Source organism: Dipodomys spectabilis, unplaced genomic scaffold, assembly GCF_019054845.1.
Source record: "Dipodomys spectabilis isolate Male_0828 unplaced genomic scaffold, ASM1905484v1 ptg000147l, whole genome shotgun sequence".
NCBI lineage: Eukaryota > Metazoa > Chordata > Mammalia > Rodentia > Heteromyidae > Dipodomys > Dipodomys spectabilis.
The window spans coordinates 16,725,338-16,750,511 of record NW_024870824.1 but is presented as its reverse complement, the minus strand read 5'-3'; the positions used below and the strand labels follow the sequence as shown (position 1 = coordinate 16,750,511).

Genomic DNA, 25,174 nt, shown 5'->3' with positions numbered 1-25,174 from the left:
GCTGGGCACTGATGGCTCATGCCTGTAATCCTAGCTACTCAGGAGCCTGAGATCTGAGGATCATGGTTCAACACTAGCCTGGGCAAGAAAGTCCATGAGACTGTTATCTTAACTACCAGAAAACTGGAAGTGGTGCTGTGGCTCAAGTGGTAGAGTGTTAGCCTTGAGCTGAAGAGCTCAGGGACAGGGCCTAGGTCCAGAGTTCAAGTCCCATGACCAACAAAAAAAATCAAAATAAAATTCAAAATCAAAAAGATTTCAATTCATTTGTGTGCCTTCACAGCTCAGTCAATGTGAAGGTGCAGTCAGCTTATGTTGTCAGTTGTGCTAAACCCTTATGTGATCTGCTCTTTGTGTGTGTGTGTGTGTGTGTGTGTGAGAGAGAGAGAGAGAGAGAGAAAGAGAGAGAGAGAGAGAGAGAGTCCCGGTTCTCAGACTTGAACTCAGGGCCTGGACTCTATCCCTGAGCTTTTTTTGCTCAAGGCTAGCATTCTACCACTTGAACCACACCTCCACTTCCAGCTTTCTTTTGGTAGTTAATTGGAGGTAAGAGTCTCACAAACTTTCCTGTCTGCTCTAGCTTCCTGGTGATTCTCAGATCTTAGCTTTTAGAGTAGCTAGGATTACAGGCATGAGTCACTATCACCAGGCTACTGCTCTTAATACTGTGAAAATCTTCCTCCACAAAAGCAAATAGTGCCCTTTCAAGCAAGGTAAAAGGTAAGTGCTTAATTTAAATGATGAAAGTTTTAGATTTCTGCTAAAGCAGAAGTTGGACAGCATTAGGGGAAAAATTAATCTTGAGCATACATATTTTTCCCTCGGTGGTGGTCTCTTTGAGACCACATAACCAAGAATACTAAAAGTCTACTGTAACTCTTAAACTTTCTTTCTTTCTTCCTTCCTTCCTTCCTTCCTTCTTCCTTCCTTCCTCTCTTTCTTTCTTTCTGTGATGAACATAGAACCTAGGCCTTACACATGGAAGACAAGTGCTCTATTACTGAGTTACATTCCCAACCCAGGTGTTTGTTTATATACTAAATTAGGTTGCAGTTTGTTCATAAGACCTCAACTTGCTATACAGAAACTCAAATTATAGAGACAGCGTCAGGCTAATGGTCCCATGAGTATTGATTTAGTAGCTGCTTGAATTAGAGAAGTCAGCTTTTCTTATTGGACCTAGGTGACTGTTAGGTTTGAGACTGCTGTATCTTCTTTCATTCTAATTTGGGAAACAAATTTTTCCTGCTATCAAAAGCCATAAAGAATCTGTAATTAAATTACAATTTCATTCCAGTCACCTACAGTAAATGAGTTTTTAATGGTTTCATCATACTTGGTTAAAGAATGGAGTCACATGATTTTTTTACTTTTTTCTGTTTTCACTGATCACTTTATAAAGATAACTTTTCAATTCGTACCCCTATACATCTGTAACATCATTATCAATAAATTTGGCTTACCACATCATGTACTTACCATGTTTCCTTTCATGACCTTTAACACTGAGGGTACCCCAGCTCAACCTCCATGTTTTGGTTACTGGTTCATCAATATTTTACAGGATTGATGTGATTATCCTCTAATTCTAATGAGTCTCTGATCTTATATTCTTAGGTCTCAGTGAGCTTTTCTCACCTTCAAAATTCATTGAGAGGTGACTCATGGTTGAATTTCTTTTCTCAATCTCTTTTACTTTCAAAACATGTAATTCTATTTTTTTTTTTTCACATCTAGGAGTTTTTTGATGTGTGGCCAGTTCTGATGGGTGAGGCTCCTCCCTATTCTGGTCCCAGGACTCCAGATGGAAGGGTAAGTCTCTCTTTGACCTTTTCAATATGAATAAATGTTTAATGAAATTCAAGTGCAAGAAATAATAGGATCTTTCTTTCTTACATATGCATTAATCTTCTCTGTATTAGGTTTTTTTTTGAGATATAATAATTCATCACAATTGCCAAGGCCTATCATTTACAAAATGTTTTCAACATCTTGCTGGAGTTCATAGCAACCTGAAGAATAGACAAAGCAGAGAATATCCTCATTTCACATATGAATAAAGTTTCCAAGAAAGGTCAAAAACTCTGTGTAAGATTTATCCATCAAGAGGTGAAAACAATTTGAACTAAAAAGAACCATTATATTTAATTTAGAGTGCTCAACTAGTAACCAGGAAATCATTTCCAACCAACAGACATGCTTCTTTGACTGCATTAGTTTAATATTTTTGTTTGTACTCTTAAAAATGGAATTGTCAACTAACAATAAGTATTTGGATTCTGTTTATTTCAGAAAGATGGCAGGTCAATCAAAATTATACCTACTATTCAACAGGGCAAGTTGGATTGATGCTAAGGAACAGCTGTCCTTTCAGAACTCAGACAGAGCTCCTATCCACACATTCATGTCTCTATCTGGCTGTCTAGACATTTGAGTTTCTGACATCTGGTCTCATCTGGTGGTCTTATTGCAAAAATGAGGCAATTATTATTATTATTGTTATTATTAATTATTGCCTGTCCTGGGGCTTGAATTCAGGCCCAGGGCACTGTCCCTTAGCCTCTTTGTCCTCAAGGCTAGTGCTCTACCACTTGAGCCACAGTGCCAATAGTGAGTAGTTTATTGGAGATAAGAGTTTCAGACTTGAGCTGGGAAGGTAGCTCAATGGAAGAGCGCTTGCCTAGCATGCCTGAGCCCTGGGTTGGATTCCTCAGCACCACATAAGCAAACAGAAAAAAGCTGGAAGTGGTGCTGTGGCTCAAGTGGTAGAGCGCTAGCCTTGAGCTGAAGAGCTGAGGGACAGCACCCAGGCCCAGAGTTCAGGCCCCGTGACTGGACACCCCCCCCCACCACCAAAAAAAAAAAAAAGAGAGAGTTTCAGACTTTTCTGCCTGGGCTGACCTCAAACCACAATCCTCAGAGTACCTCAGCTTCCTGAGTAGCTAGGAGTATAGGTTGAGACATTAGCATTTATCCCCAATCACTTTTGAGAAGCTGAAATAATAGGTTTTAGATATGAATATGTTATACACAGATCTGGCACTCAAGTGTCCTGTGGAATCTGTCAAATAATGAACTGATCTTAGTTGAGGGAATCTAGCACAAGTAAGCAAGAGGGTCCTGCCCTGAATTTTAGTCTGACTCTTTCCTTGTAAGAATTGTCAGTATAAAATAGTATATCAGTTTCTTCTAGAGGCCTGATCCGACCCAGCCAACGCTAACCATGTTTCAAAGAAAGAGCTGTGTATGTAAGATATTAATTAGTCTTCACCCAAAATCTAGAAATTCAAAGTGAATACCTTGGTGAGTTTCCTCTACACATCAGAATAGTTCACACTTGGAATCTGTTCTGTCTGTTTGGTGTGCTTTATCCAAAATGGCTGTTGTAACTTATTGCCATCCAGTAGAGCCTGTAGAATGCCAAGTACATGCTCTACTACTGCACTCCAACTTCTAGCCTGACACTTTTTTTTTTGCCGGTTGTGGGGCTTGAACTCAGGGCTTGGGTGCTGTCCCTCAGCTCTTCAGCTCAAGGCTAGCGCTCTACCACTTGAGCCACAATGCCACTTCTGGCTTTTTCTGTTTGTGTGGTGCTGAGGAATCAAACTCAGAGACTCATGCATGCAAAGCAAGCACTTTACCACTGAGCCACCTTCCCAGCCCCAACGCATATTCTTTTTAAGGAGAGTTTTTTTTTTTTTTTAAAGTATAGCTTCTTTGTTTTTATGTTGTCTTGGTTGACATGCTCCCAGTGGATGAGACTCTTTTTGTAGTTCACATGTCAGTTGAGCCTGTATCTTCTGGAAAATTAAAAACGAAAGAACTGAAATAGAGTTGCCACTGCTCTCAGACATCACCAGCTCAATTCATTCCCATTTCCTTGACTTCTTTGACAGTCTGAAATCTGAGCTAAGCCCTTAGATCAGATGTCATCTCCAGCTATAGGAAAGCCAAAGAAATATCATACTATAATTACTATGGCTTTTCATCCACAAGTGCCCCAGTCATTGAGACTGAAGTGATTAGGACATTTTCTTATTGAGCATCAGGCCAAGAAGAGATGTCCATCCTTTGACCAGCTCAAGAAGTTTTGAGACTGGGAAGTGGCTTTAGTGTATATAGCTCATGTGGTAGAGTGCTTGAATATCAAAAGGGGGTGGTGAGGATGAGGAGGAAAGGAGGAAGAGGGGAGGAGGGGAAGGAGGAAGAGGAAGAGGGGAGGAGGCAGCAGTGGCGATTGGGTGCTAATGGCTCATCTCTGTAATCCTAGCTACTCAGAAGGCTGAGGTCTGAGGGTCAAGGTTCAAAGCCAGCCCAAGTAGGAAAGTCTGTGTGACTCTGATCTCCAAATAATCATTAAAAAGCCAGAAGTGGAGGTATGGCTCAATGGTAGAGTGCCAGCCTTGAGTAAAACAGCTAAGGAATAGCACCCGGAACATGAGTTCAAGCCCCATTACTGGTAGCAAAAGAGAAAGAAAGGAAAGAAAGAAAGAAAGAAAGAAAGAAAGAAAGAAAGAAAGAAAGAAAGAAAGAAAGAAAGAAGAAAGAAAGAGTGAGAGAAAGAAAGAGCGAAAGAAAGAGAGAAAGAAAGAAAGAGAGAGAGAAAGAAAGAAAGAAAGAAAGAGAGAGAGAAAGAGAGAAAGGAAAGGAAGGAAGGAAGGAAGGAAGGAAGTAGAGTAGGAAGCATAAGCAGTAGTTTGGCCGGCACACTCACAGTTAAGGTTTTCTTTTTGAGGCCTCACGTGATTGGACAGCAACACTTCTGGGAGCCTGGAGAAAGGAAGCTGGCATGGAGCCCTAGGTCAGAGCCTCCCAGGATTGGCAGAAGGGGAGTTGAGGAGAGAGTGGACAATCATAGTGTTCCTGACAGGAATGCAGAAATCTGGAAGATCAAGAACTCCTTGGCTTTTTTTCCTTTCCCCTTTCTCTTTTCTTTTCTTTTCTTTTTTTTCAGTATGGAGTTTGGACTCAGGTAAGCCTTTGTGCTTGCCAGGTTAGGAACTCTATAGCTTGAGCCAGGCAACTAGTCCTAAGAAGCTCCTTAAGAGCTTACAGGAGGCTGCAGCAAAGGCAGCTGCTTATCACTGACTTCCTATCAAAGACCTTTCCTATCTCATTAATGGAAAATGTGAGTCAATGAGCCTGAAACCTCACCTGACATTAAGTTGAGTAAACCACCTTTCCCTTCTGGGAGTCCTTAATTCTCTACACCCAGGACTCAAACTTTACTGGTTGTTTACTGGTGGAGCAACTGTATCAGAAGAAGGAAAGATCAACCTTGACTTTGAACCTTTCAAAGTAGTTAAACAGTCACTGTGCATGTATAACAGGAAGTTCCCTACAACACAACTTACAGCACAACTTTCAGATTCCAGTTTAAAATTGTTGTCAGTCTTAGGATTTTGAACTCAGGCAAGCACATGATAACTTGAGCCGCACCTCCAGCAGTCAGGCAGTGGCTTAGTGTAGCATGTGTGTACTTTTTGGCACATTCACAGGAAACAGGAGAAGTCCTGCACAAATCTAAAGAAACAGAGCAGCAGTAAGTATACCTCATGTTTTGCCCATTTAAGAATGAGAACATTACCTGGGTGCCAGTGGCTCAGTCCTAAGTATGAAGGAGGTAGAGATCAGAAGGACTGTAGATGAAGGCCAGCCCTGGCAAAAAGTTGGAGAGATAACATTTCAATCAATAAAAGCGAGGCATGGTGGTATGCACCTGCTATTTCAGCTATGAGGGAAGTTTAAATAGGATGACAGTTCAGGCCAGACAGGACATAGTAGAAGACCATATTTGAAAAATAACAAATACTAAAGAGACTGGGATGTGACTCAAGTAGTAGAGCACCTGCTCTGCAAGCACAAGTCCACAAATCAAACCTCAGTGTAGAAAAAGACTTTGGAAAGACCATGTAATTACGTTCAGTGAGCAGCAGAAACTACTGTATGGCTGATTTTTCTGGAGACAAAATGAATATGATTGGGTCTGTCTCAGGTAACTCAGCTGACTTTACAACCCAGGTCCTAGAGATCCCAGACATTTCCAAACAAATTTTGAGCTGTTTCTTGGAGATGGCCCTAGTGTTCAGAAGGGATAGAGTTTCAAAAGTTAGTTCCATTTGAATTATAAAGTGGCCTTGATATTTTGGTGGATATCCAGTATTCTACAGACCCCAAGAAATGAAGGGGATCATCTTCCTACTGGAGGAAAGTTCTACAATCTGAAGTTAAGGACCTTGATTTGCTTATTATGATATTTTTAGGTGCAGTAACCATAGGATCTGACAGTACATTGCTTAGAAACAACAAAGTTTTTTTTGTTTTGTTTTTTTGGGTCCAGTCGTGGGGCCTGAACTCTGGGCCTGGGCGCTGTCCCTCAGCTCTTTAGCTCAAGGCTAGTGCTCTTCCACTTGAGCCACAGCGCCACTTCCAGCTTTTTTCTGTTTGCTTATGCGGTGCTGAGGAATTGAACCCATGGCCTCATGCACACAAGGCAAGCGCTCTACCACTGATCCACCTTCCCAGCCTCAGAAACAACAAAGTTTCGTTAGTGTCCTTGGCTACTTTTAGCATCATATTTAATGCTTTCTCTAGAAAATCTAGAATCAAGATTATAATAGTTAAAAGATGAGTAGATGTTAAAGTTATAAAATAAACAAATAAAAACCTAGAATTAGCCATTTTGATATGTTCAAGGTTATAATCAAAAGTTTAAAATTCAGTTGGGCACCTGAAAAATTAAATTGGGCTCATACCTGTAATTTAGCTACTGAGATCTAAGGATCAAGATTTGAAGCCAACAGGTCAGAAAAGTCTGAGAGACTCTTGTTTTCAATAAGCCAGCAAAAATCTAGGCTGTAGCCGGGCGCTGGTGGCATATGCCTGTCATCCTAATTACTCAGGAAACTGAGATCAGAGATTAGAGTTTGAAGCCACCCTGGGCAGGAAAGTCCATGAGACTCTTATCTCCTACTAATTACCAAAAAGCCAGAAGTATTGCTGTGGCCCAAGTAGTAGAGCACTAGTCTTAAGCAAAATAGCTCAGGCTCTGAATTGAAAAATCTAGGCTGGAAGATGCCCCTCACTGGATGTATGGATCAAGAAAATAAGGTATACCTGCCCAATGGAAATTTACTTTCCACTAGAAAGAATGATATTACATCATTTGCAAAGGAATGAATGGTCCTGGAAAAAAAATAATGTTAAGTGAAGTTGGTCAGGTTCAGAGAGAGAAAAGACATATAGTCTCTCATATATGTGGAAGCTAGAACTAATTTATAAACATACAAGCAAACACAATGTGTACACAAATGTTTTAACTGAAATATGGTGTTTGTATGGTTGAATTTGATCGATGTAATTCTTTAGAAAGACTAAAACACAGCCCCCCAAACTGAAAACCAGAAAACTGGTACTTGAAAGGTGGGGGGATGGGTGTAGGGGTAATTAAAGGAAGGAGAGTAGATGAAGAGAGGAGGAAGAAGGAAAGCATGTAGTTATAATAGTCAATGCATATTCTATGAAATATTGAGGGGAGAGGTTAGGTTTGGAGGAAGAATGACATTGATCAAGATGCATTGTATTCATAAACTGATTTGTTGAACTCCGTTGTACAACTATTTAAAGATAATACATAACTGTAACCCCTCTGTACAGTATTTTTACAATAAAATATATACAAAATAAGATAATACAAATATAATTCTAAAAATCTGGGCTGGAAGCATAATCCAAATGGTAGAGCACTACCTTCAAGAGAAAAAGTTAAGAGCTCAAAGTCCTGAGTTCAAGCTCCAGGACCTACCTTTCTCTCTCTCTCTCTCTCTCTCTCTCTCTCTCTCTCTCTCTCTCTCTCTCTCTCTCTCTCTCTTTCTCTCTCTCTCACACACACACACACACACAAATGTAAAATAAATTGATATATCATATGATGGTGGAAACAGATTTAAGCAAGCTGTTGAGCTGATTACTGAAGTCCTTCCCAGCTTAATGTTTATTCAAGAGAAGAAATTAATAGATATTACTTTGATGAAATCAGACAGGACACAGGCAAGTACAGTTTAGGGATTGAAGCTATGCTAAAGGCTTGGCAATGGGAGCTATAGACTCTAATAGTCTAGGAAAATCTGGATATAAGGAGATATATTCTTCATTGCCAAAGGTACAGAAGAAGGAAAATTATCAAACTTCAGAACAAGCGAGGGCTAAATCTCATTTTACAAAGGTGAGAAACATGAGTTCATTGAGAACATGCCTCTGTTGAGATGGTTTGCTAACATCAATTTTTAAAAAAATTGGCGCGATGTCGAAAATTGTCACAGACAAGTCACAAGAAGGATCCTAGTTTATAAAAAAGATTTGGTAATATTGGAGGTATGTTGTGGTACCTTCTCCAAGGAGGAGGTAATCAATATTTTCCCTTGACTACAAGGTAGTCAACATGAGTCTGGCACAATGAGCCTTACCCTTCAACAATCTAGTCCTAGAAACACACCTGTGGTGGAGTCCAAGCAGAACCCTACCTTATAATGGAACATCTCTAGAACTTAACCCATGTGCACTGGACACTAGAAGGAAAAAGGCAAAACAAATTCAGTCCAACACTTTGTTTTGTCACAATGTCAGCCTATAACAGTATGCCTAAAAGTATTCCAGATGACTTGCTAGGCCTTGTGCTTGCTAGGCAGATAGTCTATAACTTTAGCCACACCCTTAGTCTTTTTGCTTTTAGTTATTTCTTAAATAGGATCTCATGTTTATGATCTCACCAGCCGGGACAACATTTAGTGTCCTATTTAAGGTTCATACATGTCCAAGGTGATAGATGTTTTCCACAATGCCCAGCTTTTGTTTTGTTTTGGGATGGGTTTTTTTTGTTTTTGTTTTCTGGTGGTTGTTGTTGAGATGGGGCCCTTTTGTCCAGGCTGACCTGGAATCCTAATCCAAATAAGCAGCTATAATGGTAACCTCTGTGTCTGCCTAATGTCCCAGTTTTTACTTTTACTTGCTGGAGAAATTGGTTCCTTGTAATTTATGAAAAAAAGGGGTGTGTGTGTGTGTGTGTGTGTGTGTGTGTGTGTGTGTGTGTGTGTGTGTGTCCGTGTGTGTGTCCTGTGTCTTGAACTCAGAGACTTGAAGCTGGTCCTGTGGCTTGAACCTAGAGCCTCATACTCTTGGTCTGGCTTTTCATTCAAGCTTGATGCTCTACCACTTATGCCATGCCTGACTTTTAGTTTCTTGCTGGTTATTTGGAGATAAGAATCTCTCAGATTTTTCTGTCTAGGCTGGCTTCAAACTAGGATCCTCAGATCTCAGTCTCCTGAGCAGTTAGGATTACAGGTGTAAGACATTGGTATCTGGCTAAAAAAAAAAAAAAGGACTTTTTAAGTCTTTGCACATAGAAGCCAAAGTGCTTTAACTGTGGTAAGTGCTCAAAAGTTAACAGTGATCACATTGTCTAAATGTGGAATCACATTTCATCTTTTCTTTCTCTAAATGTTTCCCCATATCATGAAGCAAACCCTTTCTTCTTTCAAGAGTAAGAGGCATGAGGAAGTGGCGCTGTGGCTCAAGTAGTAGAATGCTAGCCTTAAGCTGAAGAGCTGAGGGACAGAGCCCAGGCCCAGAGTTCAGGCCCCACGACCATCCATAAAAGAAAAAAAAAAGAGTAAGAGGCATGAGGTTGTGATGGAAAAACCCATGGTTCAGAAACAAAAGAGTTTGCTGTTGGTTGCTTGCTATCTTCAGCGTAAACTTAGTCAAGCCACCTCTTGGGTCTTTGGTTTTTCTCCCTCACTGAGTGTTGTCCATCGACAATGTCAATTCCAGGGCTCAGACACAGCCATGAGAAAAGCATACACAGACTTGAACAGAAGCCCAGACACAAACCCCAGTATTGGCCAGAGGCAGATCATCCAGAAAGAATGAGGGCATACTGGGAAGATGCCTGTGTTCTGTCATCTGCTCCACCAGCTCTTCCAGTGACATTGGGTCACCTCCAGACCCCTTCCCTTCCTTATCCCTTGTGCTGGGGCCAGCATGCTTGCCTCACAGGGCTGAGGCCACTGAAGCTTGTCTCACACCGACACAGAATAGATCCTCTAGCATCCCACCGTAACTTGCTGAATTGAGCCTTTACCTGTTCTATGGCATTTACTCTTCTCAATATGTTTATTAGACAGTTGAAGAAAGATTCTGAGGAGTCAAACCATTTGCATCAATTTAAGCCTAAGATACTTTTCCCTTTGGAGACTGCCTGACATCTTTGCTTCTCATGTGTCTTTTAGCTGTCTGACATGATCCTCACACTTCATCTTCCACATTCATACTAGCAATGCGGTTTTTGTTGGGATTTGACCAGTTCACCATCCCAAAGCTTAGGTCTAAATCTCCCTGGCTGCAACTGTGTCTCGTTTCATCTCCTCTTAAAAATAAGGTGTAGTATGTATGTGTATGTGTGCATGTGTGTGTATATGTTAACTATAAAGCTATATAGGGGAGCTGGGAAGGTGGCTCAGTGGTAGAGTGCTTGCCTTGCATGCCTGAGGCCCTGGGTTTGATTCCTCAGCACCACATAAGCTAAAAGAAAAAGTCGGAAGTGGTGCTGTGGCTCAAGTGGTAGAGCGCTAGCCTTGAGCTGAAGAGCTGAGGGATAGCGCCCAGGCCCAGAGTTCAGGCCCCATGACTGGACCACCCCCCCTAAAGCTATATAGGCTAGTTAGGCTTCATGAATAAAACCCTCTCATTTAAAAACGTCCATATTTCCAGCTAAACTGCTGTTTTTCACATGGGGTTTTTAAAGGCCCATGTGTTTGAGAGTAGCTGTTCACTGGGAGGTAAACAAAAGTGCCCTTGATGGCTCAGCTTTGATTTTGCAGAGTCTGGTGAGTTCATATTTGAATATAGCCTTGAGGATGGTTTAACTGAACTGCAGTGAGTAGAAAAGGCCCTCTTTACCTAAAACACACTGAGTTTTTTGTTGCCTTTTCTGAAAGCAAATTCATTTTCCTGGAAACTTTTCAAAGTCGCCGGTTTGTAACCTTTGTAAAGATTCATGGGTAGGGCAGCTTGCCAGGTGCCAGTGCCTTGGGCTTGCTGGAAGTACAGACTGCAAGCAGGCCAAGTCCCTACAGCCCTCAAGAAAAAGCACAAATGTGGTCAAGAAGATCTGGAACTCTATGTCCTCCTCAACCAGTGAAAATAACTTCAGAGCTACTTACAGGGGACAGCTTCACCATTTTTAAATGGTTTGTGTGAGGGGCGTAGAATGCTTGCCTGGCTTGTGTGAGGCTCTGGATTCCATCTCCAGGCACTATAAAAACAAATAAAAGGGCTGGGAAGGTGGCTCAAGTGGTAGAGCGCTAGCCTTGAGCTGAAGAGCTGAGGGACAGCGCCCAGGCCCAGAGTTCAGGCCCCACGACCGGACCCCCCCCCCCAAAATAAAAAAAACAAATAAAAAGTTGTAGAAAAAATTTTCATACTTATTGAAACTAACTACAAAGAGAAATGAAATATGAGAACTGGGAAAGATTTGCACCATATGATTCAAGTCTAATCAAGGCAGCTGGGTCATCAGCCCATTTTGCTGGGATGCTGGTGGATAATCAGACTCAGGAGACATATTCTACCACTCCTTCCCTCAACAAGCATGTGGTTCTCTTCTGTGCTTTCTTTCACTAACAGCTTACCTTGCCATGTTTTGTTCTCAGCATGCATGACACAGACATGTCATTGGAAAAATGCTAGGTATCCCCAGATTAGGCACACACATTCCCTGACTTGCACTTACATTTTACAACTTAATGATGATGGAAAATGATAGGCATTTGGTAGAAACTAGATACTTGTGAGTTTGGATCTTGTTTTGGGCTAGTGATGATACTATACTATACTCTTTCACAATACTATACTCTTTCACAAGCTTAGTCAGCCAATCACAAGGCTGGTCAGCCAATCACAAGGCTGGTCAGCCAATCACAAGGCTGGTCAACCAATCACAAAGCTGGTCAGCCAGTCACAAAGCTGGTCAGCCAATCACAAGGCTGGTCAGCCACAATGAGCTACAGCTCCCAGTCAGCCATGAGCTCATGATGGGAAACAGCCAACACTCCACAGCACACTGTGTGGCTCAGCTAGGTGCTCTGAGGTTAGATGTATTCAAGGTACTCTGACTCACAGTATTTTCAGCTGACAGTGGGTTTATTGGAATGTCATTCCTTTGAATAGTGAAGCATCCATACTTATTTAATCACCTTCCTAATGAAAGCCTTGGAGTTAATCTTAAGTCATTGTAAAAAAAAAAAAAAAGGTTTCAATCCAACATGTTTTGAGTACAGTGCCTTCATTGTTTGGGAGAGACTTTAGAAATGAGCCAGTCCAGTGTCCAGTTTTGTCCCTCACTAATTATCCTTTTTTGTTTTTTTGGTGCATGTCCTGGGGCTTAAACTCAGTGACCTTTTGTGCTCAAGGCTAGTCTCTACCACTTGAGCTATAGTAGCTCCATTCCTGGCTTTTTGGTGGTTAACTGGAGATAAAAGTCTCATGGACTTTCCTGTCAGGGCTGGCTCTGAACTGCAATCTACATATTTCAGTATCCTGACTAGCCGGAATTATAAGCATGAGCCACCAATGCCCAGCTAATCATATGTTTGAATCCTAGAGTTGGTAGCAGTCGCCTTGCCCATGAATTAATGGGGCAGAGCGGGAAGGAGGTCAAAAAGGGAGTGAGAGAGAACAAGAGAGTGGCAGGGTCTCTGTGCCCAGCTTGACTTCCAAGAGGGCAGTTTCATATGATTGGGCTCTTCTGGGAAAGGATGTTGACAGTACCAGTGACAAGCAAATAAATACACACCACTGATCTGATTTTGCAGCTGAGGAAACTGAGGTCCAGAGAGCAGACATACTATAACTAAGAATACAGGGCAAGTCTTTTTGCCTTATGCTAAGTCTTAGCTGCATTTATTCCATTATGCTATGGGGTCATTTAGCCTCCCATTGTGTGCTTCCGAGCGCTCTGCTCCCTTTGCAGCCCACACCACTGAGCAGTTCTAACTTTTGCCTTTGTTCAGCTGGATTTTGCCACCAGCAGTGTTCAGTCCCCACATGGTTGCTGGTGCTGTGCTTTGAGGAATGTGGCTTCTCCATGCTGAAGTTGGCACCATTGCCAATCACCTATCCACACACCCTTGATTAGACCAGTAATTCTTCTCTGTGGAAGTTGAGTGAGGAAACTTGGGGTGGAGCCCAGGTATCTGCATTTAACTTTCTCAGATAGTACTTCTCACATTGCCTATTATATAGAAAGAGTTTGGTTGGTTTAAAATTCCAATCCATTTTTGGTCTGATGCTTTTCAATATAACTGTATTGTTATGAAAATAAAAAAACTTGGGGCTGGGAAGGTGGCTCCGTGGTAGAGCGCTTGCCTTGCATGCATGAGGCCCTGGGTTCGATTCCTCAGCACCACATAAGCTGTGGCTCAAGTGGTAGAGCGGCTAACCTTGAGCTGAAGAGCTGAGGGACAGCACCCAGGCCCAGAGTTTAGACCCCACAACTGGACAAAAAAAAAACTTTATCAAAACAAGAACAGAAGTGTCCCGACCTGCAGGACTTCAACGAGGGCAATGAACCTAAACGAGAAGGAATGAAGGGACAAGAGACACGAAGAATGACAGCAAGACAGGGATTCTGATCAAGCTGCTGCTGCTAAATTTTATTTTTCACACAGCTGTATTTATATGCTTGGAATCCTTGGCCGTTAAGGAAGCTTCATTGGCCGAAGCAGCTGCAGGGTGTTTACTTAGGGCGTGGTAAAAAGGTGGGATTCTGTAAACTCAGCCTCAAGTTGTTCCAGTGAGATAGTTAAGCCTATTATGTTGAGAGACTCAACTTTTGGCTCCCTTTCTCTGAATTAGATTCCATAGATCTAATCAAACACAGTCAAATTGCTATAAAGGTTTCTAAGAGTGACTCCCAATTTCTGTCTTTACCTCATTATAGAATAGTAACAGCTATCTTGCAGAGCAGCACTGGCCCCTGGAATATACCCAGAATGGGCTTGTCTCAGATGATAACGATGCAGATGGGGTAACATGCTTTGAAGCTATTAACCTCAAGTGTCACAGCAGAGAGACTGAGCTGGGTTGAAGAGCCTGGCCCTGGTGTTGGCTCACTGTCTCACGCTAAATGAGTCTTTGCATTCTCCCTCCCTCCCTCCTTCCTTCTTTCCTTGTCTCCCTCCCTCTCTCCCTCTCTCTTGCTCTGAGGCTCAGTTATCCCTTTTGGAAATAGGTACTAACTTGCCCATCACTTTTGAACATACAACATCTGATAAGTTAATAGAATCTCCCCCAGAGAAGTAGGAAATGGAGTCACCTGCCCAAATCAAAATGCATGCTAGAAATGAATATAATCGCACAGATCTGCTTTTAGAGAATGAAGCAAGTTTCTAAGCAATGACACAGCAAAGAGAAATTTCTAGATGATAAGTTCGAAGGACAAGTGCCTTGACCATGGTCGTGGCCCTGAACTGAGAGCTAGCTGATTTGACCATGAAGCTAAAAAGATAGGAACCTCCTTTCCACTTTCCTCACTTTCTGAAGTCTAGCTGCAGTCTTTATCTCTTTCTTCTTGCATTCTACCTCCAGATCCTCTTAGAAAACATCAGATCTCAGCCCCAGATCTCAGCCCCTGGGTCCAGTGCATACTGAATCCTAAAGGTCCACACAGGATCCAGTACTAGAAGGCAGCACAGACCCAAGAGGGAGCTAGCTGGGCAAACTTGGTGCTTCCTGAAAACCACAGGGCCAGTGACAGTAATGAACATGATCTGAGAGTTAGATACTCCCATGTCTTAGACATATAATACATTTTATGTGCTCTTTTTCATGTAAAGAATAAAAGAAGGTATCTGAGCAACGATGGCTCATCCCTATAATCCTAACTATGTAGAAAATCTGAGAGCACAGGATCGAGGTTCAAAGCCAGGTCAGGAAAGTCCATGAGACTCTTCTCTCCAATTAACCAACAAAAATTCTGGAAGCAGAGCTGTGGCTTAAGTGGTAGAACACTAGTCTTGAGCATAAAAGCTCAGAGATAGAGCCTATGTTTCTTTGGGTCTTACTTCACTTAATGATTTTTTTCCAAGTCTTTCCATTTCCTTATAAAAGGGGCAATGTCATTCTTTCTGATAGAAGCATAACATTTCATTATGTATATGTACCATATTTTCTCGATCCATTCATCTACTGAGGGGCATCTGGGTTGGTTCCGTATCTTAGCTATGGTAAATAATGCTGCAATAAACATAGTTGTGCTGGTAGCTCTAGTGTGGCCTTGCTTGTGATAAATGCCCAGAAGTGGGATTGCTGGGTCATAGGGGAGCTCTATGTTTAGTCTTTTGAAGAACTTCCATACTGCTTTACAGAGTGGTTGAACCAGCTTACATTCCCACCAAGAGTGTAGGAGTGTTCCCTTTTGACCACATCCCCACCAGCAGCTTCAAGACATGGGAACATTAGGTCTCTTTTTGGTTGTTGACCTTGTTGTTGCCAATGTACTGTATCTAGTTCTTTCTTTTTATTTTGTTTCATTTTTCTTTTTCCATTGGTTCATCCCTGGCAATCACTGTCTTTGATTCTGGGACACTGAGTCTTGTATATGCATTTATCTAACTTGGGGAAGGGGAATAACAAAATGGGGAAACAAGGACAAACAAGGATGACTCATTGCAACAATACTCACAAAACTCTATGTTGGAAATGAAATTTACAACTTTGTGGGTGGGGGGAGTGGAGGAGAGAAGGGATAGTGGGAGAGAAACAAAGGAGTGGGTAACAATGTTCAACAAGAAATGTACTCATTACCTTACTCATGAAACTGTAACCCCTCTGTACAGCATTTTTACAATAAAATTTTTTTAAAGATACAAAACAATACAAAAAAAGCTCAGGGATAACATCCAATCTCTGAGTTCAAGTCTCCCCTACCCCCCTCAAATAAAAACAAAAGGAAACAAAAGGACCTGTTTCATGATCACATTCCTGTCTCTCACTCTTTAGAAATAATTTTCCTATCTCTTTTGCCAGGAAATCAACTTTTACAAGGTCATTGACTACATCCTGCATGGCAAAGAAGACATCAAAGTAATTCCGTAAGTTTTGCCTCAAAACATGCAGGATTACAGGCACATTATCTACATCCACTGGCTACTCATTCCAAGACTAATGCTAACCCAACGTGGCCATGCCCTTGGTTAGAGGCAGAGAGAGCCCTGCCTCAAACCAGGAGAGACTCATGCAGGGTGGGAAACAAGGCTCAGGAGGGGAATAGCCTTGACCAAAGCCACGGTACACTACTGAGTTGTGAATCAGGCACTCTGAGTTACACAGCCAGTGTTTACAAGCAGCCTCTCTGGATCTCACTCTCCAATCTATAGAATGAGACTAGGGAGATTAAATCTGGGCTTTTCAACAGTTTTCTGTGGTGCTATTTCTGGGGTCCAAGAAAGGGCAGAATAAAAGCAAGAAAGTGACTCAGACCATAGAGAAAGTTTATCATTTCGTATCCTCTTCACATATATCTGGGGCTCAGAGACCGTTCTAAGGACAGAACAAGCGTGGGCTTGAAATGTGTTGGTCAGCAGAAAAGAAAGCTTCATTACCTGTCTATGTGAATCCCTCCTTGAATCAAGAGACACACCCATGGCTGTCTTTCTTTACGTAATTGTGGACATTAGGAGCTGCTGTCACACTCTGTGGGAGAGCCACACCTTTGGTCTCTTGCCCCTGAGATCTTGCTCCAACCGAAGGCACTTACTGGATCCTGCTCTAATCCACCAACAGTTTATGAGAGAGGAAAGGCTTATTCAGCACAGACCATCAGACCAGATTCGAACACTCCTCTGTCCTTCACATAAACAAGTCTACAGTTATATCTTTTGCTAGTTAAGGATGAGATGGTGCTTCAATTCCCTCCATTCTCTACTCACATACAGATTATTTATTTATTTATGTATGTATTTAATTTGTTCAGTATTAGAATTGAAACCCAGGGTCTTGTGCTTGGTGGACAAGTGCCTCACCACTATAGCTATGTCTCCAACTCTTTTGATTCTTTTCTGAAGTTTATTATTTTATCTTCTCCCTCCTCCTTTCTCCTCTTCTTTTTCTGTTTCCTCTTTTTTTCTTCTTCTTCCCTTGTCAAATCCACATGCTCAACTATTCTGCTTCCTAGCCCCTTCTACAGACCCTCAAATTTGTTAAACCCATGAATTGTCTTCTAAATGATCAGAGTTCAATTTTCCCTGTGACTTTCTCACTGTCAAATATCACACCTTACTAACCTCGGATTACAGTCACCTTGCAACCTTCTACTGAGCCCTTGGCCTACATCATCTCTTTTGAAGTTTTTTTTTTTAAGGGCAGCATCCATTTCTATCACAGATTTTTTTAATCATCTAGGAGAGCCTACGTTGTTTTATTATAACCACTCCTTGAAGCCAAAGTGGTATGAACATCAAAGTTCTGTTGTAATATTCTAGTGTGCATCCTTTGCCAGTTACTGGGTGTGGTTGGGCTATAATTCATGGATTTTAGTCAGGCAGAGACCAAGGCAGATAAAGCAGCAGTCATTTTGAGCCTTATAAGATCGACTAATGCTGCCCAAGGGAAGAGAGCATATGAAAATCCACTCATTAGCTCTTAAAATGTCAGTCTAGGGACAGCACACCACTTCCACTTGCATTTCATTGGCCAACAACAGTCCTAGGGCCATTCTGTACTTTAAGTGGATAGGGAAAGTAACCCAACCATGTTCCAAGGAGGAGAGACAGATGGAATAACAGGAAACATCCCCAATGGTGGTCACAGTACATGCCATCTAAACCAAGAGAAGGGAAAATTGAATAGTAAATTAATGATTAATCAAACCAAAGGAAGACTAAATAAAAATTTAAAAGTGACTTAGAATGGATAAGGAAAACAGAAGAAAGCACACATTAAAATGGTATTTAAATCCAAATATACCAATAATTTCTTTAAATATTAATCAACTAGATATCCCAGGTAAATAACAAAGGTTGCTAAGCTAGATAAGAAATTTATTACATCAAATGGCTGTCAACGTGCAGAGTTTTCTACTTTTTGACATTTCTGGAATGCTACCATGTAATTGCCATCAGCCACACAGAAGTCATGGGCAATTATTGCCTCCCTGAGTGTGAACTAGATAATAACTATTTATATTGTAAATTTAGTTAAGCTAATGTTGAGTAACCATGCTGGCTACTATCCACATTCTTTAATTGAGATGTTCTATGATGTGGCATTAGAAGAAAAAGTTGTCTTGAATGGCACAAAAAGAGGAAAAGAAATGTGATATGGGATTAAAAATCTATATCAGAAAATTAAAAGAACATAGCTGATATGAACAAAGTAAAATTATAAGTGATTTTTTAAAAAAAGTTGCATTGCAGATAAATTGGCAGCATTTTATCTTTCTAGGTGACACACAAAATGGTTTACCAAAAATGATTATAGGCTGAGTGCTAGTGGCTCACACCCATAATCCTAGCTACTCAGAAGACTGAGATCTGAGGATCACAGTTCAAAAGCCAGCCCAGATAGGAAAGTCCATGAGACTCTTATCTGCAATTAACCACCAGAAGACCAAAAGTGGTGCTGTGGCTCAAGTGGTAGAGCACCAGCCTTGAGCTGAAGAGCTGAGGGACAGCACCCAGGCCCACAGTTCAAGCCCCATGACAAAAAAAAAAAGATTATAGGGCTGGGAACATGGCTTAGTGGTAGAGTGTTTGCCCTGGGTCCAAGTCCTTTGTACCACATATACAGAAAAAGCCAGAACTGGAGCTGTGGCTCAAGTGGTACAGTGCTAGCCTTGAGCAAAATCCTCAGGGACAGTACTCAGGCCCCAAATTCAAGTTCCATGACTGACTCATAGTACTACTACTACTACAATAATAATAATAATAATAATGTCAGCAAGTAAAACACACAATATAAAGGATTATAGAACTTTTATTTAGCTGGGTTTATTCCAGGAATGGAAGTTTGGTTTATGATTAGAAAAATTAAGCAAATATAACTTGTCATATTAAAAGGAACATGATCTGGGCATGGCAATACATACCTGTAATCCCAGCACTCTGGAAACAAAAAGTTCAAGGTGAGACTTAGCTACACAAAAAGATCCACTTTCAAAAACGATAAAATAAAATAAAGAGAAAAAGAAAAACAGCATAATTGTTCCCATAAAGGAGAACTTCCTTAATTTTCTAATGAGAACTTTAAAAATAAAAATATACCAAATAACTTTTTTTTGAGAATATATTACCCAGTACTGACAAATTGAAAATTTTGGCTTAAGCAATCCTATTACCTCAGATTCTTCAGTATTTATGCTGCAAGTGCAAACTGCACACCTGGTTTAACAAATAACATATGTAATGGGGAAATAACATATTTAGTGATGAGAGATTTCTCATTAAGATCAGAGACAAGACACTAATAATGACTATTGCCCTTTCTGCCAGCTGTACTGGAAGTCCTAATGAGAACAATAAGGCAAATCAAATTTTTTTTAAAAAAGATTCTAAACTGGCCAGGTGCCAGTGGCTCACACCTGTAATCCTCAACTATTCAGGATGCTGCGATCTGATGATTGAGGTTTGAAGCCAGCCCAGGCAGGACAATCTGTAAGACTCTTACCTCCAATTACCCACCAAAAAGCCAGAAGTGGAGCTGTGCCTCAAGTGATTAGCCTTGAGCAAAGGAGCTCAGGGACAGTGCCCAGGCCCTGAGTTCAAGCCCCAGGACCGGTACCAAAAAAAAAATGTTGCCAGGCATCGGTGACTCATGCCTGTCATCCTAGCTACTCAGAAGGCTGAGATCTGAGGATCTCAGTTCAAAGCAAGCTGGGGCAGGAAAGTCCGTGAGATTCTTTTCTCCAATTAACCACTAAAAAACTGGGAGTGGTGCTGTGGCTCAAGTGGTAGAACACTTGCCTTGAGCTGAAGAGCTCAGGGAATGGCCCAGCTCAGAGTTCAAGCCCCACAACTGACACCCCTTCCCCCCCAAAAAAAAGTCTAAGCTGGTTGTTTGTGGCTCACACCAATAAATCTACCTACTCACAAGGCTGAGCTCTAAGAATCTATATTCAAAGCCAGCCCAGATAGACAAATCCTTGATTATCATTCACTACCCAGAAAAAAGCCAGAAGTGGAGGAGTGTCTCAAATGGTAGAGGAGAAAGTCAAGCAAGAATTTTCAGGATCCAGTACCAATGCCCTCCTCCCCGCAAAGTCTAAAGCTCAGAAGAAATAAAACTCATCATGAATGGTGTTGTAAAAGGCAATACCTTGTGTGAGACAAGGTATTTACAACAAATCGAAAGAATATGAAGAATAGGTCAAACTCAAAAACCATGTAGTTGAAAAAGACATATATATTCATGGACATGGACATACATACATGTATACACGTGTATATCAATATACCTAAATGTACATATGCATATATATAAGCAAACATACTCATATATATTTATATACACATAGAACATGACTGTTTAGAGAAATGAAGGGAAGGAGGGAGGGGGAAAAGAATGGAGGGTAAATATTATTAAAATAATAGCAATGATATATGATATATGAAGATGGCATAAGGAATATCAGTGAAAGCTATAGATCAATATAGGGTTGGGGTTTAGGGAAAAAAAGCAATACAGAGGATTATTCTGATCAAAATGTAATATATTCACATCTAAAATGTCATGGTGAACCCCCTGGGTACAATTAATGCACACTAACAAAATAATGACAAGAAACTAACATAAACTTAGGATAGTGGTGGGTAGTAGTGAGAAGGAGGGCAAATGAGGAAGGTGAATGAGGATGAATGTGAAGTGGTTTATTTGCATGTATGAAAATAGAATGTTGAAGCCTGTTGTTTTAAGAAGGGGAAGGAGGTCAGTGAGAATGAAAGAAGGAGTGAGGTTGATTGGGATGCATTGTAAACACGTGTGGAAGTGTTATCATGAAATCTTTGTATGCTAGTAGAAACAAACTGAAAAGGGAATACATAAAGAAGTCTGAAAATAAAAAATATGAATACAGAAAAGCAGCTAGAAGATATGAGTATGAAGTTCACAAAAAAAGCAATCCAAATGACAAATACATTTATATAAGGCACTTCAATTCATTGACTTGGCAGAGAAATGCAAAAGCATATCACAATGAGGTATCATTAGATCCCATCAGAAGAGCTATAATTTAAGTTTATTGATAGAGATATGAGAAAAGGAAACTGTACCCTCCATCGATGAGAATACAAATTGGTATGATTGCTTTAGAAAGCAATTTAGACTTATCTTAAAGATCCAGCTGTCTTATGAGCCATCTACTCCTAGGAATATCTCATATGGAATTGAAAGTACCTATGTACCAGAGTGTTCACAGCAGCACAGTTGACATTAGCCCCAAACTGGAGGTGAGGATGGCGAATTACCCCAAGCATAAGTGGTACTACCATAAAACATGAGAAAACCAAGCCAATAAAATGAATGCATTGTGAAACATGAAAAAGCCAGACAAAATAAGATACATTGGATAATTTTATCTATTCTTTTTCATGTATGTGTGTCAATAATAAGGTTTGAGTTTGGTTGTTTCATTTTGTTTTTGTGTGTCAGTCCTGGAGCTTTAATTCAGGGCCTGGGCAATGTCCCTGAGCTTTTTCACTCAAAACTAGCTCTCTACCACTTGAGCCTTAGCACACTTCTGGCTTTTTTTTTTGATAGCTAATTGGAGTCTCATAGGCTTTCCTATCTAGACTGACTTCAAACCTCACCTTCCTGAGTAGCTGGGATAATAGGTATGAGCCACCAGGACCCAACTAGTACTGGGTCCAAGTTCTATCCCTTAGTGTTCACTCATGGTTGATGCTCTACCACTTGAATCACAGCTCCACTTCTGGCTTTTTGCTGGTTAACTAGAGATAAGGATCCTACTGACTTTTCTGTCCAGACTTGCTTTAAACCACGATCCTCTGATTTCAGCTTCCTGAGTAGCTAGGATTATAGGCATGAGCCACTGGCCCCTAACAATTCTATCTAAATGACATTACAAACCAGCCAAAATCAAATTAGAGAGTAAAGAAAAACAAGAATGTAATTGCCATGTTATAATAATACTTACCTTTGGGGTTAGGGAGAAGGCATGATTGGGAGGGGCAGGTCAGGGGCTCCCAAGGTACTGATAATGCTGATCTTGACGTGTGTGTGGTTTCATAAATGCTCATTTTCTTATGACTGATGGAGATTTTCATACATTTTGTGTATATCTTTTTTACAATAAACAAGCAAAAGAAAATGATGTGTCATTCAGGGACAGGACATGTTCTGAGACACATATTGTTAGGTAGTTTTGTCATTAGGAACATCATCAAGTGTACTTATACAAGCTAAGAATGTGATGCCATCACTCAGAGATATAATATTCCGGGACTACCTCAACCATAGACCCCCCCCCCGACCAAAACATGTAGCACATGACTATAATACCAAAAATATAATGCTATTGTTATATCATGTAATGAGTATGTGAAGTCCTTAGTGCTTATTACATGGTGGGAGCTTATGAGAGGGGGTTTTCCCATACAGTAAGAGTTCATATTATACTATACTAGAGTTCATTTTATATGGGGAAGCAATGCTGTCAGCTTTTTCTCAGTAGCCAGGAGTTATCAGTGGAATAGATGCTGACTTTTCTTGACTAGCCAGACTTTGTGGACAATCAGTGAAATATGATACCCATTCTTCTAAATTAACATTAAGGTGTGTGGCTGTCATTCTACTCTTGGGCATTTACTCAGATCATTACAAGTCAGGATAAGGTAAAGGCACTTGTACAACCACTGCTGCACTATTCACACTAGCCAAGTTTTGTCTGATATCCTACAGATGAATAAGCCAATAAAATATGGTATATATACATGCATACAACAATACATACATACATACATACATATATACATACATGCATGCATACAATGAAATTTTACTCATTCATTAGAAAGAATAACATTATGTCATTTGCAGGGAAAGGGATGGACCTACAACAAATCATGCTAAGTGTGGTAAGGCAAGCTCAGATAGACAAACAAGGCATGTTTTCTCTCATATATGGAAGCTAGATCAAAAATATAACTAGACACGAAGACCTATACAGGACGGTAGACATTCACACACAATCAGACTATAAAGGAGGACATCCTTAGAGGAGGAACCCAAAAATGTAAGTTCTCTGAACATTTAAAATGCTATTTATTGAGACAACCTCCAGGAAATGGAAATATAGGATTTTTGTTGTTATTATTGGTGGTGGTGGTGATGGTGGTGTTTGTTTTTGATTGAGGTTTTTTTCCCCTTCATCAGAGGGAATGACCCATGTAATTTGTGGGCAGGGATAAGAAGGGGAAAGTAAAAGAAGGAGTGACATTGTCCAAAAAAAAAGAAATGCATTCATTACCTGACTTATGAAATAGTAACCCCTCTGTACAACACCTTAACAATAACAATAAAATTAGATTTTAGGTGGGGGGACTGAGGAGGATGGAAAGAGGGAGAAAAATGAGGGAGGGGGTAACAAGTTAGACAAGAGATGTCTCACTACCTTACTTATGTACATCACCTTGACAATACAATTTAAATTTAAAAATATATTTAAAAACAGATGACTGGCTGGCATTTAGGGTTCACTCAGGTATAGGGAATGTAACTGGGTGCTGGGGACAGCCTAAGGTTGGAGTGGAACAAAGGCTTAGATTCAGCTTTTTAGTCCAACAGTACCTATATTGAAAGCCACACTTTGTCTTTGACTTTTACAGGAATCCACCTCCTGACCACTGGGCTTTAGTAAGCGGCCTCCCCTCTTATGTGGCCCAAAATGGCCTGGTAAGTGATGCAACTTGGAAGTAGGGGAGTGTGAATGGGGAGAATGAGAGCAAGTGTGAATTTCTAAAGACCATTCTCTTGATTTTTCAATTAACTTGACGGTTGGCCTAAAGTGATTAATGACTGACATTTGGGCAAATACGAAATGCAGAGAAATGATCCTCAAATGGAAAGGTACATCATCTCATTGGGGGCTAAAACTACTTACACAGGACTGTCATGACTGGCTGAGCCACCAGGCTTGTCAAAGACTCCATGCCAACCTCTCATTCCAGCTTAATTGCCATTTCCCAGCCAGCCCTCTCCCCTACATTTCCAACCATAGTTATGTAGCAGAGCTCTGATGCTTTACTTCTCATCATGCCACACCCACTTAGAGTCAAAAAATGGAGGGACATTGTTCTTTGTGCCTCAGGGTAGAATCATGTCTGTTAATGGCATGTTGTCTCCATATGTGAGCTTACTCACAGTACATCTTTCCCCAAGCGCACACTACACAGTGCTGGCCCTATAGTAACCTGTCTATTTATTAGGCGCTGTGATAAGCTCTGGAAATGGAATAAATAGATCAAATGTAATTTCTCTTCTGAAGCTTATAATCAAATGAGAAGGCATCTATATTGACAGATACTTACAAAGTGATAAGCCATCACACACACACACACACACACACACACACACACACACACACACACACACACAGTATTCTGACAATAAAGATAGAGTGTATCTAAACTAGCCTTCATTTCCCACAGTGTAATGGTCAGAGTTGAACTTTAAGATCAATAGATCTTAGGAAGGTGGAGGCAGGTCAGGAGATTCAGATGGAGGGAACAACATGGGTATTAGTAACTTTCCCTTCTAGAACAAATACCATAGAAAATCAGCTTACAGGTGAAGGTTTCTTCTTTTTTATTTTTACTCATTTTTAAATAAGTTTTTTATTGTGAAAATACTGTACAGAGGGGTTACAAGCACATGAGCAAGCTAATGAGTACATTTCTTATCAAGCATTGTTGCCTCCTCCTGTTTTTCCCCTACCATCCCTGCCCTCCCATCTCCACAACTACATCCCCCCTCCACCTAAATTGTAAAGTTCATTTTTTGACATAGCATCTTGTACATCTCATTGTTGCAATGGGTCAACCTGTATCCCTATTTAAACAATTTGTTTTTTCCCTTCTGCTCCCCATATATACACAATGGAATTCTA

The 25,174-nt window shown here is 40.7% G+C and overlaps 1 protein-coding gene across 1 annotated transcript in view; it reads left to right on the top strand.

Annotated features, from left to right (window-relative positions):
• The window catches only part of Pde6a (phosphodiesterase 6A), a 79,162-nt gene that overhangs the window by 20,222 nt on the left and 33,766 nt on the right, over positions 1-25,174 (top strand). Inside the window, exons 5-7 of the mRNA XM_042692089.1 lie at positions 1,738-1,812; positions 16,084-16,148; positions 23,895-23,961. Coding sequence (XP_042548023.1) covers positions 1,738-1,812; positions 16,084-16,148; positions 23,895-23,961 — 207 coding nt within the window. The remainder of the gene's footprint in view (positions 1-1,737; positions 1,813-16,083; positions 16,149-23,894; positions 23,962-25,174) is intronic.